This window comes from Macrobrachium nipponense, chromosome 12, assembly GCF_015104395.2.
Source record: "Macrobrachium nipponense isolate FS-2020 chromosome 12, ASM1510439v2, whole genome shotgun sequence".
NCBI classification, from domain to species: domain Eukaryota; kingdom Metazoa; phylum Arthropoda; class Malacostraca; order Decapoda; family Palaemonidae; genus Macrobrachium; species Macrobrachium nipponense.
This window is the reverse complement of record NC_087205.1, coordinates 34,324,662-34,342,821: the sequence shown is the minus strand read 5'-3', so window position 1 is coordinate 34,342,821 and position 18,160 is coordinate 34,324,662. Positions and strand designations below refer to the sequence as shown.

The 18,160-nt window shown below is 39.3% G+C and overlaps 1 protein-coding gene across 1 annotated transcript in view; it reads left to right on the top strand.

Moving 5' to 3' along the window:
- Positions 1-2,010: 2,010 nt before the first annotated feature.
- Positions 2,011-18,160, top strand: part of LOC135224482 (AP-1 complex subunit beta-1-like) — a 47,605-nt gene continuing 31,455 nt past the window's right edge. Inside the window, exons 1-5 of the mRNA XM_064263486.1 lie at positions 2,011-2,177; positions 8,589-8,834; positions 9,043-9,236; positions 9,381-9,555; positions 10,398-10,585. Of these exons, the coding sequence (XP_064119556.1) occupies positions 2,070-2,177; positions 8,589-8,834; positions 9,043-9,236; positions 9,381-9,555; positions 10,398-10,585 (911 nt within the window). The 5' untranslated portion in view covers positions 2,011-2,069. The remainder of the gene's footprint in view (positions 2,178-8,588; positions 8,835-9,042; positions 9,237-9,380; positions 9,556-10,397; positions 10,586-18,160) is intronic.

Here is an 18,160-nt window from a genome sequence, read left to right as displayed (position 1 = left end):
GATCGCGAGAGCACGCAGAACCTCCACTACGAAAGTATACCAATCAAAGTGGGAGGTATTTAGAAGGTGGTGTAGATCCAAGAAGTTGTCCTCCTCCACTACCTCTATAGCAGAAATTGCTGATTTCCTGCTATTCCTGAGAGAAAAATCTCATCTAGCCAGTATCCACAATAAAGGGATACAGAAGTATGCTCTCGGCTGTATTCAGGAACAGAGGTTTAGATCTGGCAGATAATAAAGATCTCCACGATCTCATAAGGTCTTTTGAGACTTCAAAGTCTAAGGAACCAGTACCTCCGAACTGGAACCTAGACGTAGTTCTAAAGTATCTGTCATCGGAAAGATTCGAACCTCCTCATCGGGCATCGTTTAGAGACATTACCCGAAAATGCCTATTCCTATTATCTTTAGCTACGGCAAAGAGAATTAGTGAATTGCATGCTCTGCAGGATAAAGTAGGATTCAAGGGAGACTCAGCGATTTGCTCGTTTAAGACCCTGTTTTTAGCGAAAAAAATGAGAATCCTACGAATCCTGGCCTAAGTCATTCGAAGTCAAAGGCACATGTCGAGTCTCGTAGGCAGAGAAGCAGAGAGGTCTCTATGCCCTGTTAAAGCTCTGAAGTTCTACCTTCAGAGAAAGCATCAAATGGGAGGCTCTAGACAAGGTCTTTGGTGCGCGGTAAAAGACCCCACAACGACTGATGTCCAAGAATGCGCTGGCATTCTTTGTAAGAAACGTCATTACAGACGCTCATAAGGCCTGTCCTGACGAACAGTTACAACTGTTGAGAGTAAAAGCTCATGAAGTGAGAGCTATAGCGACGTCTCTCTCGTTTCATAAGAATATGTCGCTTAAAAACATCATAGATACGACAATTTTGGAGATGCAACTCAGTATTTGCATCTCATTACTTGAAAGACGTGCGTGTGACATATGAGAAGTGTTTTTCTCTAGGTCCTTTCGTATCGGCGGATACGATTCTGGGTACGGGAGCCGACACCAATCCTTAAATGTATATACTTTTCTTCTTTTGGATATGGTCGAGTCTCTTCGAACAATGGAGGACTTAGGCTAGCACGGGCGGCCGTCTATGTTGTTCAGTAAGAGAATTCTTGTCATATCCAATTAGTTGAGTATAATTTTTTTTTGAAAATTATGTATGTGTGCGTAGTGGTTTTGAGTTACGGTTGTTGTGACGAGTTCGGGGATAACTCGTAACAATCTTTAGTTCTAACATATGGTTAGGATCAGGTGGTCGGGATTGGTTGTGTGCTCCTTCATAAGGTGTATTGTCATATAAGTGGATCAGCACCCATTGACAAAGTCCTTTTAGGCTCTGCCGAGTAAGTGGGTAAGACCCCATCGGCAGACCCACAAGAACTCTTGGCCATAGATCATATATCTCGCTAAAGTTTCTTGAGGTGATGCAGACTACTGGGCAAACACCCACGAAGTCTACCACCTATCAGGTAGGAACCAAGGTTTTATTTATACCTACAACATATGTTGTTTACCTGTCTATTCCATATAGAAGCTGTCTCTTACCCTCCACCGAAGGGTGCCAATCAGCTATGTATATATCTGACAGGTAAGTTGATTGTATGAAAATGATATTGTTATGTTACAATAAAGTTTCATACATACTTACCTGGCAGATATATACAATTAAAGGCCCACCCAGCCTCCCCGCAGGAGACAGGTGGAAGAGAGAAAATATGATAGAAAACGGGGATGGTTCCTAGTCCTGCCGCCCAGGGCAGGCCGGTAGATCACCTGACCTACCTGTAGCGAGTGGCGCGAAATTTGAATTTCTGTCGGGGACGACGGAGTCTTAGCTATGTATATATCTGCCAGGTAAGTATGTATGAAACTTTATTGTAACATAACAATATCATTTTATTATGAAAACTTCATTTTATTCTGTGATATTTTTTCCAAGTTACCACTTTCTGCTGGTAACCTTCAAGGAAAGATGCTTATATAGTATTCTTGTAGTAATTTTTTACTTGTATTGTTATTTTATCAGGCAAGGATGTGTCAGCCCTTTTCCCTGATGTTGTTAACTGTATGCAGACTGACAATTTGGAACTGAAGAAGCTTGTTTACTTATACCTTATGAATTATGCCAAGTCCCAGCCGGACATGGCCATTATGGCTGTTAATACTTTTGTCAAGGTAAGGCTTTTTTCTGGTGAGGATAATCTCATTCAAGAAGTAATTGTATTATGATGTAATGTTGCATAATTTGTAGTTGCCAGGTATTTAAAGTTTGCTCGGTTGAAATTATTCTAACTAATATAATATAGTATGATTAGACAATGAATTGCTTGTCTAGTCAAGTGAATGGTAATTATTTTTCTGTTACTTACAGGCTTATTTTTATTCTTCTACAAATCAGTTTTATACTTGTAACTTACCAAGTAATTACCTGTAGCTGAAAGCTTCCTACCTCGGCAGTCAAATCTTACAAATTTTGTGGTGGCGCCACCATCCCTAGGGTAGGTGTATAAGACCCACCCACTTTTGGGACTGATAGGTGCAAAACCGCATAGAGAACCAATTTGTTTGCTGCTGGCTCCCGACTAACATCAGTGGTTTTGACGGTCATCTTTCATCATCATTTGGAATAATTGTAGGATTCTTTGGTGACATACTTGCTTATTTTGTGGTTCGTTTACATAGTTAACACTCAATTATGTCGGTTTCTAGCCCGTTGAGCATTAGGTATTGCTCAGATGGCTGTAGAACTAGGTTGGCTAAATGTTTGTACGATTCACACACCAAATATGTCAAGTGTAGGGGGCAGACTTGTTCTAAGCATTTATGTTGTCCAGAATACGTAGATTGGAGATTGGGAAGAGTCTACAAGGAAAGCTTTGAAATCTCATTTAGATAAGTTAGCTAGGGATATGATGAGAAAGGGGGCTCTTAGAGCCGAAAGTAGGGTTACTGTAGAGAGTTCTTCTTCAGTAGTTGAGAATTTTCCTGCCCCTGCTCAACCTCCTGTATCTTTCCCAATTGTTAGCCCTCCTATTTATTTACCAGTGACTCCTATTTCAGGCTCCCATGATTCCAAACCCGACACCATTGCCAGTCTCAATGTAAAGTTTTGAGAAAAAATTTTATTGTTCCTTCATGATATACAAATCCTCGGTCCTTTTCATAAAGGAAATACTTTCAGCTTAGGCTGGAATATGGCCGTTAATTCTTGAACAAGGTGGTTAGGCAGTAATTACTGTCTGATAGGCAGGTAGGCCCACCTGCCCAATTTGCTTTCAACCGTCTTCTGATGAAGACGTATGTTTGTGAGCTCTTGCTGACTAGCCGTTAATTACAATTTTTCTGGTGGGATCTTTAATATGTTATTTTGAATATATATATATATATATATATGTATATATATATATATATATATATATATATATATATAGATATATATATATATATATATATTATATATATATATATTATATTGTGTTTGATATTAATAAATATTTAACGTTAATAATTAATATGCAAGCCTTGCTGGCCGCCTTTTTGCTTTGTGTTAAGGGTCGGTGGCAAGGGTGCGCTAATACCCTTATAACACATTTTCACCCTTTAACATTAGGACAAGACATGTACTATTCATCTGAAATTTAAGCTTATGCTTTGGAAATAACCAAGGGGATCTTCAAAGGCTTCTCCTTTGTTTCTAATGGTATTCCCTTTTCTCCTTCATCCTTTTGCTAGCTATTGGACGAAGATAGAAGAGTGGGTGTTGGTGTTTGGGGGATCTCCTCTCATTTCAGAGGGTGGTGCCCTTGGATGCAAGGGGAGTATCCTTACTTTTTAAAATCATATTTTCTTTCTTTTACGGGCTAACAGTGGTGATAGTTGGTTACAGCAGTAGATAGTTGGATATCTCTTTGTGTTGACTATCCAAATCATAACAACGGATAAAGAGAAATGATATTATCCCTAATATCGAAATATAGACCAGACAAGGAATCCCCAATGTCTGCGCTTCCTAGAAGCCCTCCATATAGGTAAGGAGAAACCAAATTTAAATATCACTCGGTAAACGTTTCTCCTTCCCACTGCTGCCCGAAGAGCAGCGAACAATCCCCTAACAATGCCAGATAATCAGGAACCCCCACAGGATGATGAATCCCCGAGACCTTCGAGGCGAGATCCACGACTTTGCCCAAGACCGGCCCGACCAATGAGAATCCAACTCTAGGTCCGAGTCGCTATAAATACTGCCCCGCAGACTTTCTTGCTATAGTCCCTTCAACCGACTTGTCTGAAGATGACCTGCGAGAAGGTCGAAACATCATGTGATACCAGCTATACCAGCACCAATACCAGCCCTTAATCAAAGACGACCCCAGCCCGGAACTGTACTATGCCTACGGAATAATACCATGACTGACGACGACCCCTGCTTGACCTGGAACTGAGATCCTGTTCTAATAAAAGATTACCTTCAGCATTTATAATTTTTTGAAAAATTCCCAAAATGAATATTGGCCAGTTACTCAGAAAAATTGCTGAGCCTGAGAAGCAAATTGTAAAGAAAATAGAAAAAATATATAAAATCAACTCGCTTAATTCTGTCATTCTTTTTAACAGTATTATTATAGTATAGTAAGGGCATCGCGCACAAGCGGTTTGATGTGATGATCTAATATACACTTTTCTATAATGTGGTTTAACTCACTAGGACTGATTAGGTATGGTGATAAAATGTTCTTTGTAGACATCATAATAGCATTCAGAAGTTCCTCATAGTTTAACCCTTTAACGCCGAAGAGGTATAATAAAAATCGTCTCCCGTATGCCGGGGGGTCTGGGAGTGAGTGCCGAAGTGGAAAAAATGTTTTTTTCAAAAAAATCACAGCACGCTTAGTTTTCAAGATTAAGAGTTCATTTTTAGCTCCTCTTTTTGTCATTGCGTGAAGTTTAGTATGCAACCATCAGAAATGAAAAAAATATCTATCATATACAGGCGGCCCTCGGTTAGCGGCAGGGGTTCCGTTCCTGGCCACCGACGCCAAGCGATTTTCGACGCTGAGCGATTTTAAAGCCTACGGCCGCCTCACACCTTCTTTCGAAACTCTAGACCAGTCAAAGGCGCCGTAATCCCACAACGGCGCAATAAGTAAAATAATATTTATGCAGTATAGTACTATAGAATTTACTGTACAGTACATGTGGGTGTCTAGAGTATGTAAAGATATAATAAAGTTTATACAGTGTACAGGTAGCTGTAGTGTTCAGGTTACGATCATTAGTCTTACGATAGTTCGATTTTATGAGAGATCAAATTACAATGGCCTAACTTTATCCATCTTCTAGTTACATAAGTTCAATAACAGCAAAAGAGAATGATGAAAGTATGGTTTTAACGTTATACTCGTTGCGTGAACGTGTACAGCCATGAACAACCGAAAGAGAAACGACTTCTTTTTTCTTTTTTTTTTCTAAGTACAATCGAACTGGATAACATCTGTTTGGCTTGTATTTCGATCATCGTATTACAGTGCAACATTACCGTATTTGTTATAAATGGCGTTATGTATAGAATAGAACTGAGATATCTTAATGTAATAACTTTATTCGCTATAGATCAGAGATCAATATAGATTAAAGATCAATCGGGAAATATACCGTTAAATTTAAACCTAGTTATAACTGAAGCTGAGAAAACTGTTCAAGCTGCTAATGACTATTATCGTACATCGGCAACAAGGATAAAACGGCAGTAAACGTCTGCCATCACACACAACTGTAGATAAAATTGGGATAAAATCATTTTAATCAAAACTACTGTGCTTGAAAGAACACATTTTACTGTTGGTTTCACGCCGATATAAGATAAATAACGTAAAGTTCGTATTACGATGATATAAAGGATTACGTATTGCGAACGGAATCACGTAATTTTTTACCCAATAAACATGCCGCCAACGTAATCTGTTAACGAAAAAAATAGTAGTTCACATTCACAACGAGACATATTCAATAAATATTTCCACCTAAAAACACGCTGTATAAGGAAAAATAACTTTGTCTCATATAAGTCAAGTATGTAGATATTCGTTTATGCTAACGAGAAGCAAGAGCATTCGCTCAGAATTGCGTTATGGTGAAACAGACTCTTATTCATCAGCTGATTTCAAACCACAACATTGGCCGCTCCGCGGAATACAGGCTTAAGTTTGCCGTAGTATTTTAAAATACAATAATATGAGAATACATACAATATTCTTGGATACGGTGAAATAATGTATAACTTTTTAAAGGATTTATGGAAAAGATGCATAATTAATAAAATAACACAATGCATTTTTCGGAACTGGCGGACAAGAAAGAACATGAAAAACCATCCCCTGACAACGTGGAGCGTAGTTACAAAGGCTGCCTTAATTTGTATCTTATTTCTGTACAAAAATGAAAATACCTTTATGCAATATATTTTCATACACATTTTAAACATAAAAGCATAAACATTTGAAAAATCGACACATCGATCGCTAAATTTGCACTTTTTTTTTAACTATATTTTCGAAAGAGCGGCAGACGGCGGCATACAAGAACGAACTTGAAAAAAACATCGTAGTCGATAACTTGAAGGGGAGTTTCAAAAGCTGCCTTTTTATCATAATTCTGCACAGAAATAAAAATACCCTATTCGTAATACATTTTCATACACATTTTAAACATAAAAGCATAAAACATTTATAAAATCGACACATCGATCGCTAATTTGCACTTTTTTTAAATCTATATTTTCGGAAGAGCGGCAGGCGGCGGCTTACAAGAAAGAACATGAAAAAACATCGTATTTGATAACGTGAAGGGCAGTTTCAAAAGCTGCCTTTGTATCATATTTCTGTACAGAAATTAAAATGCCTTTCATGTAATACATTTTCATACACATTTTAAACAAAAGCATGAACAATTATGAATCGACACATCCATAGCTAAATTTGCACTTATGTAACTCGATATTTTCGGCATAGAACAGCGTCAGAGGCATATATTTTACCCTAATACCTACGTAATAACTCTCCATAAAATTTGTTAATATAATTTGCATAACCTTTATGGTCTGAACGGCATTTCTACATATGTATGAACTCGTTAGACAACGGCGCTAGCGGCGCTGTTAACTGAAATTTGTGCCGTAAAGATACCTTTAAAATGCCTTATTTTTTTAAGGAATATTTTTGACGACCGCCGTAAAACCAATTCGCCGTTGAGTGATTGCGCCGTTAACCGCTGGCCGCTTGTATAAATACGTAATGGGATATATGATAGCGCGAAAACAAAATTTCATTTATAATTGTATTCAAATCGCGCTGTGAGCAAAACGGTTAAAGCTAACAAGTTAATTTTTTTCCCGTTGTATTGTACACTAAATTGCGATTATTTTGTTATATAACACATTGTAAAACGATCAAGGCAACACAGAGAAAATATTATCACAAAATGATGCATGAATTCATAATGCGCGGACGTAAAAAAAAGCTATTTTGAAAAATTCACCATAAATCAAAATATTGTGCTAGAGGCTTCATGTTTGTTGCAAAATGAAGGTAATTGATTGAATATTATTGGACTGTAAGTGTTGTAGCTTACAATTGCAGTTTTCGACCATTTCGGTCGAGTTAAAGTTTATCGAAGGACAAATTTTTTCTATTTATCGTTATTTATATGAAAATATTTCAAAACTGATAAAAGCTACAACCATAGTTTGTGTTTTGTTGTATTCTACAGAGCTGCGGTCATCACATGCTGAAAAGGGCGGTTGATACAGGTAAACTATATTATTGAGCTCCATTCTATCCCCTTTCATTAGGGTATAGAAACATGTATCTGTCCCTTCTCTAACAAGGTAGGGAAGAGGACATTAGCATGAGACAAACCCAATACTACTTGTGTATTTGTCCTCTTGCCTCCGACTATAAACTCTTGTTTGCTATTCATAAGAGGCTATGCTTGCCTCTCTATTATGAATTGGTCCAGAGGTCTGGCCATTGGTCTTGCAGTTCTCATACTCTGATCAATTGGACAGAGGCCAGGTTCCCTTCCTTGCTCTTATGACCAGGATGGGAACCTTGATTGGGCAAACACCAGTCTGTTCACATGACTTTATCCGATTCTCCCTACCAATCAGTGAGTCTTCCTTGTGTAAAGGACTGATGGTTTGTATTATGTTTAGGAATAAATCACAGTTTTTTAAAGTAAATTGTATTTTTCCTAACTATAGAAACCTGAGGTCCTTACATATTTGCCCACCTTATGCCACCCCTCAATCTGTTCCTTGGCCTAAAGCAAAGTGGAATGTTCATGTCCAGTTGGGCTGGACTCCCGACTATCGGATAAGCAGTAACTGCCTAATTACCTTGTTGTTATTCTTCTATGACCGATTTCCAGCCTATGCTGATAGCAATTCCTTCTGTAAAGGACCTCAGTTTTGTATAGTTAGGAAAAATACAATTTTTTTTTTTAGATTATGATTTTTATTTGTAGGATTTCAGATGATGTATCTCTGATTTTTTACGTTTAAATGTATCTTCTCTAAATGTATCTTCTCAGGATTGTGAGGACCCAAACCCGTTAATTAGAGCTTTGGCTGTCCGGACCATGGGTTGCATCAGAGTTGATAAGATCACAGAATATTTATGTGAGCCATTGAGGAAATGCCTCAAGGATGAAGATCCATATGTGCGGAAGACTGCAGCGATTTGTGTGGCAAAACTTCATGACATTAATGCTTCAATGGTAGAAGACCAAGGATTTTTGGATCAGTTAAAAGAACTTCTGTCTGATTCAAACCCAATGGTAAGTACATAATATTTTAGCTTTGTATTATTCTTAAGGAAATCTAGTATTTGTATAGCGCCTGCGGAAAGATGCTGAAAATTCTGTCTTTTCCCATGTTTTTACATTGGGATGCATTGTTGATGAAATATTAAGATGAGGGCAAAATGCAGTGATTTGAAAAAGGTTTGAAAATATTTTTTCATTGTCTTTGTCTCCTTCTTTGTAGGTTGTAGCCAATGCAGTTGCTTCCTTAACTGAAATTAATGAAGCCAGTAGCTCTGGTCAGCCCCTCATGGAGCTGAATGCATCAACCATGAATAAACTTTTAACTGCTCTGAATGAGTGTACAGAATGGGGCCAAGTGTTTATATTGGATGCTCTCTCTCAATATACGGCGAAGGACGAGCGAGAAGCACAGAGGTAAGATTGAGATTGACTTTTGCACCAGCTCGTGGGAAGGTTATAATAATAGGGCAAATACTTTGTGATAGTATAGTGCCAGTATATTCTTTTCTGTTCATTTTGCAGTTAAAGAAAAACTGACTCAAATATTTCCCTCTACAGCATTTGTGAACGTATTACTCCTCGACTGGCACATGCCAATGCTGCTGTTGTTTTGTCTGCTGTCAAGTGTCTCATGAAATTTATGGAACTAATGGTTAGCGATTCAGAGTTTGTCAAGAACCTCTCAAAGAAGTTGGCTCCACCACTTGTTACTTTGTTGTCATCTGAGCCAGAGGTAAGATCTGATGTTTTAACAACAGATTCCAGAGTTACAGTTGATCTGTTGGCAGTGAAACACTGTAGTTTAGTATTGTAAATTAACTCCATCATGCAATATAGTTCATATAAATTATTAAATCTTCAGAAGGTGTGTAATTAAGGAGACTTGTACACCTTTATTTTCAGATATTTTAAGGGATTATAGTTCTTAAAACATTTCACTATAAATGTGTATTTGGTTGAAATTAGTAGCTGTGGGAAACATTTACAATGATGTGTTAAAATATTGCCAGGTAATTTTCTGTACATTAAGTTTGGAAAACTGTTTCAATGTTTTAAATCAGTGTCATGAATACTAGTTTCAGAAGTTTCTAGTGTGCATATTCTTCAAGAAATGCATTATGCTCTTTAGTAGTTTTGTAGTTAATAGCTTTTGCAGTTTTGGCGGAGCCCAAAACTCTTCCATGGAAGTCTCACACTGACTGTTTATAGCAGTATTATTCTTTTACTGAAGTTGCATAGCAAAAAGAAGTCAAAATGATTATCTTAAGTTAAACAGAACTATTTTGGGGACATGAGAATAAGATGAACTTTGTTGATGTCATCAATACTACAGAGGGGGAGTAGCCTTTTACTTCACATCTGTTCCCTGCAGCCTCCTCACACTTTACTGTTCATCTTCTTAAATGTTACCTTTTTTCTCTTTGACTAAAATATTTAAGAACAAATCCCAAACTAACTAAATGAGGGTCTAGAAATGTGAAGCTGCTCCTTTATAGTTATGGTACTGAACAACCCATGAAGGGCATATGGTCAGGGGAAGGCGTAATTTCTCATACTTTTATTTTATTTTTTCAGGTACAATATGTGGCATTGCGTAACATTAATTTAATTGTTCAGAAGAGGCCTGAACTGCTGAAGCATGAAATGAAGGTGTTCTTTGTGAAGTATAATGATCCCATTTATGTTAAGCTTGAAAAACTTGACATCATGATTCGTCTAGCATCAGAAGCCAACATAGTTCAAGTACTCTCAGAGTTGAAAGAGTGAGTCGATTTTCTCATGTTTGGTTGATATTTATCCTACAGAAAGATACTGTATAATTTTGGTTATTTTTCCTACAGAAAGATATTGTATAATTTTGCATTTATTTTCTCATGCTCACGGATATGTTTTAATTACAGGTATTTTCCCACTTACGATGGGGTTAGGTTACAAAAAAAAAAACTTTATTTGAAATTCACTTAGCCTTCACCAGGGTAAACAGTACAATCATATATACGTATACAGTATCTTAGCCTACAGAATAATACAGTATACAGTCAACCCCCTGTATTTGCAGTCTATAAATTATTCATGGAAAATTTGCCAATTCACAGACCTTTTTGTCAAGAAATATTCACTTATGTATTCGATGTTATTTTCAGGACCAAATAAATTTTTTATAAAAAGATTTAGTAATTTTCAAATATTTACTTAATGTATTGCTACAAAAAACAGTAGTTAGGTCTGTCTGTCTATTGTCTATAAGTACTTTTCACTGGCGCGGAATCCCACACAAGTGCTTAACAACTGACAGATCAATTTCTTAGCATTAAGGGTTAAAGAGGGGTGAAGGAGAGAGGGTCTTTCCCTACTCAGTGACTACCTAACTAACAAGATCAAGCCATTTTCAGTTTGTTGCTGAATATGGTAAGATACGGGTGAAAATTACTTCCGGGAAAACTACAGCTCAGTTGGTATTTTATGGTAAACATTGAATTGTGAATTCACAGCTAACTGACCCTAACTTTCTGACACTTGCACTTCTATATCTCTTAAGTTTCACCACACTTACTTTATTTGCTCTAATGCTCCTATCAACCACTCACTCTGCCCTTCGCCTCGGCCCTTCTAAAACTGCCTCCTTATAGTCACACCTTCCTTACCTTTCTTCTTCGTACCTACTAATTCCCACTCACCACTGACTAAATCACTTTCATTCTGTTCCTTACTCTCTTCCTTTTCCCAACATTCTCAATTCCTTTCACATCCTGTCTACCATCCTTACCAATTTTCCTTCCTTTCTTCTTTTTCTTCTTCTCAAGCCCTTTCTTATCCTTATCCTCATTCCTATCCTTATCCTGTCTCCCTTCTTATCCTTACTATAATCATATCATTTTCATCACTTGCACTCTCATCCACTTGCTCTTCCACTTTCTTTACCACTCCTGGACCATCACAAGACCCAGGAGACCTACCTCCGACAGCTCCCTCTCCAAAAAACCCCTTATATCATCTTCATCATCTCTTGCACATTACTCATCATCAATCCCAACTTTTCATCCATCTTCTCGACCATCCGCTGCTCAGCCTCTTTCATTCCCTCTTCTGCATTCCTCATTGCTCCTCTCAACCCTTCCAATTCCATCTTATACTTATACTCATTCTCAATCCTAATCCTCTCGTACTCTTCTTCCACTCTTTCCTTAGCTTCCCTCAACAACTGCAACTCCTCCTTCAGCCTCTCCACTTCTTACTTTCTTCACCAATCACACAGCTCACTTCACCAATCATCCTGCAGCTGCCACACCAGCAGCCCCACGTTGGGCACCAAAATAATGTGGCGGAATCACAAGCAAAAAACAAAAGCAAGCAACAAGATCTCCCACATTTACATTAATCGTTCCAAATAACAAATTTTCCCACAGCCACACTTTCCCCTTTGCGTTATTAATACACATAGGACAATTGGCTCAACGAGACACAGAACACACAAAGTACAAACACATGTACTCACCTTAGACTTGAGACACTCAGGCCGAGACACTGTGCTGCCCGCAGGATACAGTCGAGAGACAAAAACTGCTGAACTCAATACACAAGACGGACAAGCACCAAAACCATACGAGAGCTCAAAAAAAACAACATAACAATCACTACGCAAACAAATACCAACAACTCGAAAACAGCGCAGCAAATCATACAACAACTCAGAAACACAACAACTCACTGCACAAATAACACCAACAACATCAAAGACAACTCAACAAATCACTACATAAACAACCGCCAACACTGTCTCTAACAAACAACTCACAAACATCAAAACAAAATCAAATCCACAGACACTCATTAGCTCAACAACAACCTGAGACATGCACAACTATACAGTATCAAAATCAATCAAATCACACTACTACAACTGACCATCAATAGACTCTGCCTTATCTCTGTCATCTACAATTGCTCATCAGAGGCTGACTCAGTGACCTGGCAACTGTGCCAGCTGACGACCCAGACAATCACCCAACAAGCAAACCACTTGTTAACTATCAATCCTCCACTTATGCGCTCTCTCTCTCTCTCTCTCTCTCTCTCTCTCTCTCTCTCTCTCTCTCTCTCCTCTCTCTCTCTCTCTCTCTCTCTTTTTCGGAAAACCACAGACACAAATACATACTGCACGATCCTAACAGCAATGCAAACACAAAACATGACACATCAACAATACAAAAACATTTAAACTCTTCCAATCACTCCCAACAATTGCAAACATCCCAACTATGCTCTCATTTACTCTCTCTCATAAGCAACCCTTGAGAACGTTGTCAGATGTAACAACCAGATCTCTCCTTCATATGACAAGTAGGGCAGGTACAACAACATAGGAAATAACAAGAAAAGGAAATAAAAAGTACAGGCATTAGCTCATCAAAATAACATTGGTGTTAGACAACTGTTACTTAAGAGTACAGTCACATCACATCACCTGGGGCCATGGCACCCGGCCTCACAGCTCGGGTACCGCGCCCCACTAACTAGTAATTAAGTAATAACATTAAAAATAATAATCTCTCTCTCTCTCTCTCTCTCTCTCTCTCTCTCTCTCTCTCTCTCTCTCTCTCTCTCTCTCTCTCTCTCTCTCTCTCTCTCTCTCATTCATTTGTTATGCATTTCTATGGTAAGTTATGTTAAAACATGAAAGAATAGAATTCACCCTTGTCTTTTGCCTTGTAGTGAGCAAAGTTGGGCCTATCAGACATGTCCCATTACTTGACAGAAAGTGACCGCTGGTCCAAAATTGTTGCCAATGCCTGATTAACTCATTTGTACTTCTTCCTTAATTTATCTCTATCTCTCTGCCAAAAGACAGAATGAGAAATGGATAGATAGACAAATAGATACTTAGTTCAGCCCTCTCTCTCTCTCTCTCTCTCTCTCTCTCTCTCTCTCTCTCTCTCTCTCTCTCTCTCTCTCTCTCTCTCTCTCGAAAAGTAAATATGTAGGGCATGGCAGTGTTGACCATAGAGGTTCCTTTCAATCTTATGATATTGTAAGGAGTTATTCTCTCCCTTTCTCTCTCTCTCTCATATTATTCTCTATGTCAGTGAATTAAACAAAAAAAAATTTCTCTCCATGGTTAGATACGTATATGTTGTCCATTCAATAGTTTCTCTCTCTCTCTCTCTCTCTCTCTCTCTCTCTCTCTCTCTCTCTCTGATTTATTACAGGCGGCCCTCGGTTAGCAGCAGGGGTTCTGTTCCTGGTCGCTGACGCAAAGTGATTTTCAACGCTAAGCGATTTTAAAGCCTACGGCTGCCACACACCTTCTTTCGGAATACTAGACCAGTTAATAGTGCCCTAGACTAGTCAAACAGCGCCTAATCCCACAATGGTGCAATAAGTAAAATTATATTTACGCAGTACTATGTATAGTACTATAGAATTTAATGTATAGTAGTACTATACAGCACATTATAGTATTATGAATACTGTAAAGTGAAAAAAAGCCTGGCTTCAATCTTTTGGGTGTCTAGAGTATGTAAAGATATAATAAGGTTTTATACAGTGTACAGGTAGCTGTAGTGTTCAAGTTATGATAATTCGTCTTACAATAATCCGGTTTTATGTGAGACCAAATTACAATAGCCTAACTTTATCCCATCTTCTAGTTACATATGTTCAAAAACAGCAGAAGAGAATGATGAAAGTATGGTTTGTTCATGAAACTTACCTGACAGATATATATATAGCTGTATTTTCTGAAGTCCGACAGAATTTAAAAATTCGCGGCACACGCAGTGGGCGGCCAGGTGGTAGTACCCATTCCCGCCGCTGGGAGGCGGATATCAGGAACTATTCCCATTTTCTATTCATATTTTTTTCTGTCGCCGGTCGGTAAACAACTGTTTACAGACCTCCGCCTAGGATTTTGAAACTTCATTAGCCACTTAAGTATCCTAATTATTCTTTCGATTATTAACTTGGATTTGTGGCTAGGCATACGCTATCGTAAATTTTTTCATTGCATTTGATGTCTGAAGCTAGTTAGCCTAGTTTCAGACTTTGTTGTCTGCATGGTAAGGTGAGGCTACCGTAACTTTCGGTAGACACTCGCTTAGTATATATGACGTTTACATGTTTTCTTTGCATAAGGTAATTAGTGTAATGTGTGACTGATTACGGAAGAAGGAGGATTCATTTACGCATTTTAGAGCGTGTTAGAATCAGGAGTTTTCCTCCACAGTAAACAGAAGTTAGAAATAATGAACCTTCTAACCTCCTGTAGATTTTATTTTGCCTAACCCTGTGGTATGGCTTACGAGCCTAGAATAAGTGTCTGCTAAAGGATTACATCAAGTAATCTTAGACTAAAGTGCTCGCTCTCCAATCAGTGTTGTGAAGTGTAGTGCCCCTTGTGTTGTGGAGGGGGCGTCAGATCGGCCCCATAATGCCTCTAGGCCTGGACCTCTGTCGGACTCCCAGGACTCAGGGAGAGGGCATGTCGAAAGCCGCAAGAGGGTTACGGGGGCTCCCCACCGATCTGGCGTCCCTTCGGCAGAACCTGTTGACTCTTCCCAGGCTGCTAAAGATCGTGCACGTGCACGAATCTTGAAGGATTGCTTCTCGTCCTCCGAGGCGTCCTCCCCACACAGGGGTTGGAGTTCTCGGAAGGACTCGCGCCCCCTAAAGAAGCTTTAGAGAAGAGGACGCTTCACGTCCTCTCTCTCGTCACGAGAGGATGAAAGAGTAAAGAGACCACATTTTCCCTTTTAGAAGAATGCACTGGCTCTTTTCCTAAGGGACATTTAAGGAGGCTCATTCATCTTGCCAGAAGAGTGATTTGAGCCTCCTGCGAGAACGCTCATGTATATATCATTTATACATTATTAAGGAGGCTCATTCATCATTGCCAGAAGAGTGATTTGAGCCTCCTGCGAGTGACCGCTCATGTATACATCATGTATACATTATTAAGGAGGCTCATTCATCTTGCCAGAAGAGTGATTTGAGCCTCCTGCGAGTGAACGCTCATGTATATGAACGCTCATGTATATATCACTTATACATTATTAAGGAGGTTCATTCATCTTGCCAGAAGAGTGATTTGAGCCTCCTGCGAGTGAACGCTCATGAAGTTAGAGCTGTTTCAACCTCGCTAGCATTCCAAAAGAATTTGGTAATCAAGGACATTCTTGATTCCACCTTTTGGAGGAGCAACTCAGTATTCGTCTCCTCTCCTCATGGCGCTCCGTATACGTTATGTAACGTTCGCTTTACTTCGAAAAGCAAGCTGATAAGTTTGACGGCCGGCAAGCTGCTTTGCACAGTCAAACAACTTATGTCTCTGGTCGGCATAAGAAGGGCAATTTAGACGTGAGGAAGCTTTTGGAGGTGCTCGACGTCCTATAAGTAGAGACATTCTCCAGGACGCTCGGCAAGCACCTTGCGGAAGACGAAAGCCATACGTCTTCCTTTAGTGTTCACACTCTTCAGGAGCAGCGTGCGGCTCTCCATGGAGACTCGCATGAGGACGTCCCTTAAAAATATTCAATGTCATACGCAAAACGCGGTTCGTCATAACATTGAGATGTTGGCAAGGTCGCTCGCCAGGACGCCTCTTGGCGGGCCTTGCATGCATCAAGGCGCTCAACGAGTTCCTCTCTGAAACGTCGTTAGAAGACTTGGTGTTCTCTGCTCAGACACGCTTGTAGCTAAGGCTAAGCAGGACGCTAAGCAGGACGCTCGGCAGGACGCTTTTGAGGACGCTCAGCAGGACGCTCAGCAGGACGCTTTTGTGGACATTCGCCAGGACGCTTCGGTGGAAGCTCGGCAGGACGCTTTGCGAGAGAAAAGACTTGTTGAAGGCGTCTTATTTGCTGTTGAGGACATTTCTTTACAGAAATTTTTAAAAGGATTCGGAGTTAGCGGAGAGACATACCCGAATTTTTTCTTCGATCCCTCTTTCCTCTTCATCGATTTCTTTGAGAATCGGGAAGATTATATACTCGGATTCCTGGGTGACTTTCGGTCATGTTAAAGGGTTTTCCCCTATTAGCAAAGTGCTAATAGTTTTGTCAAGTCAGGACGTTTTTCCCCATTGTCATTTAAGTGGGGGACCCCTCATAAATGGGGTAGTTCTCATTGACATAGATTTTAACGTTTTTATCGTTTAAGCGGATAAACTCATTAACAAATTTCGGAAGAGCTCTCATTCATTTTCAGAGGCTCATCCGGGGTTAAGAGAAAGACTTGTAGACTATCCAGGAAGTCTTTTGTCCAATATCATAAGAACATTGAACGGTCTTTTTCGATCCACGGTTCTCTCTTGATGATCTCTATTCGAATGTTACTCCCTTTTCTTGGAAAAGAGTCTTGGCAAAGAGTCAAGGAGTTCTTTTAAAAGTCTCGTTCATTAGAACGTGGACAGTCGTTTTCCTTTCTTTCTCTCTTCCTCGTCCAGGAAAGATGTAGTAGAGAATTCGATGTTCAAATTACTACAATACTTACGTAGTTTATCTTTGCGTCATTTTGCTAACGCATGGGTCGAGTCATATACGCATATCGTATTTACCTCTGCGGATAGAAGCCGAAAGAACTGTTGTTCTAATGTATTTATTTGACACTCCCTTCAACCTTCCAAGAGTTTTCGGAGTAAGAACAACTCTTCAGGTATTGTTACGACAACACCAACTCAGCTTCTGTATTTAGCGAATTCTGTTTCGTTTAAATAGGCCTGCTTGAGAGTTTCCTTTTGCTCGATAATTTCATACCTATTCCTTCGTAAAGGGAGTAGCTGGCAACTCAGGCAGATAGTATTCTGTTCACCATTGAAGCTTTCCTTCGAGGAAGACTTCTTCACTCTTTTTGATAGAGATCGAAGGTGGTCGATCTCCAATCCTTATTTTGTTTTCTTGAAGGAAAGAATTTAGGATGGAGATCGTTGTTCAGAATACTATAAATATACTACGTATATTAACCTCGCGACATGATTCTACTAAGCAGTTGAATTGTCCGAGGGGTAGGCGCATATCCTAGTTATTCTACGGATTGCGACTTAGACGAGAAGTATTCTAATTGAACTGCAACATCAACTCAGCTTCTGTATTTAGCGAATTTTTGTTCTTTTTAATATGCTGCTTGAGAGTTTCCTTTGGCTCGATAATTTCATACCTATCCCTTCGTAAAAGGAGTAGCTGGCAACTCAGGCACATAGTGCGAGACGATGATCAAGGCTGCTGTTACTGTGATCTACGCAGTACCGGCTAGCTCGGTGTCATGCGCGGTTGGTTACGTCTCTCTCCCTTCCGGGAATGGCTGAATAAACCGTCTCTCTGCCCTACAATCATGGATTTTAGCCT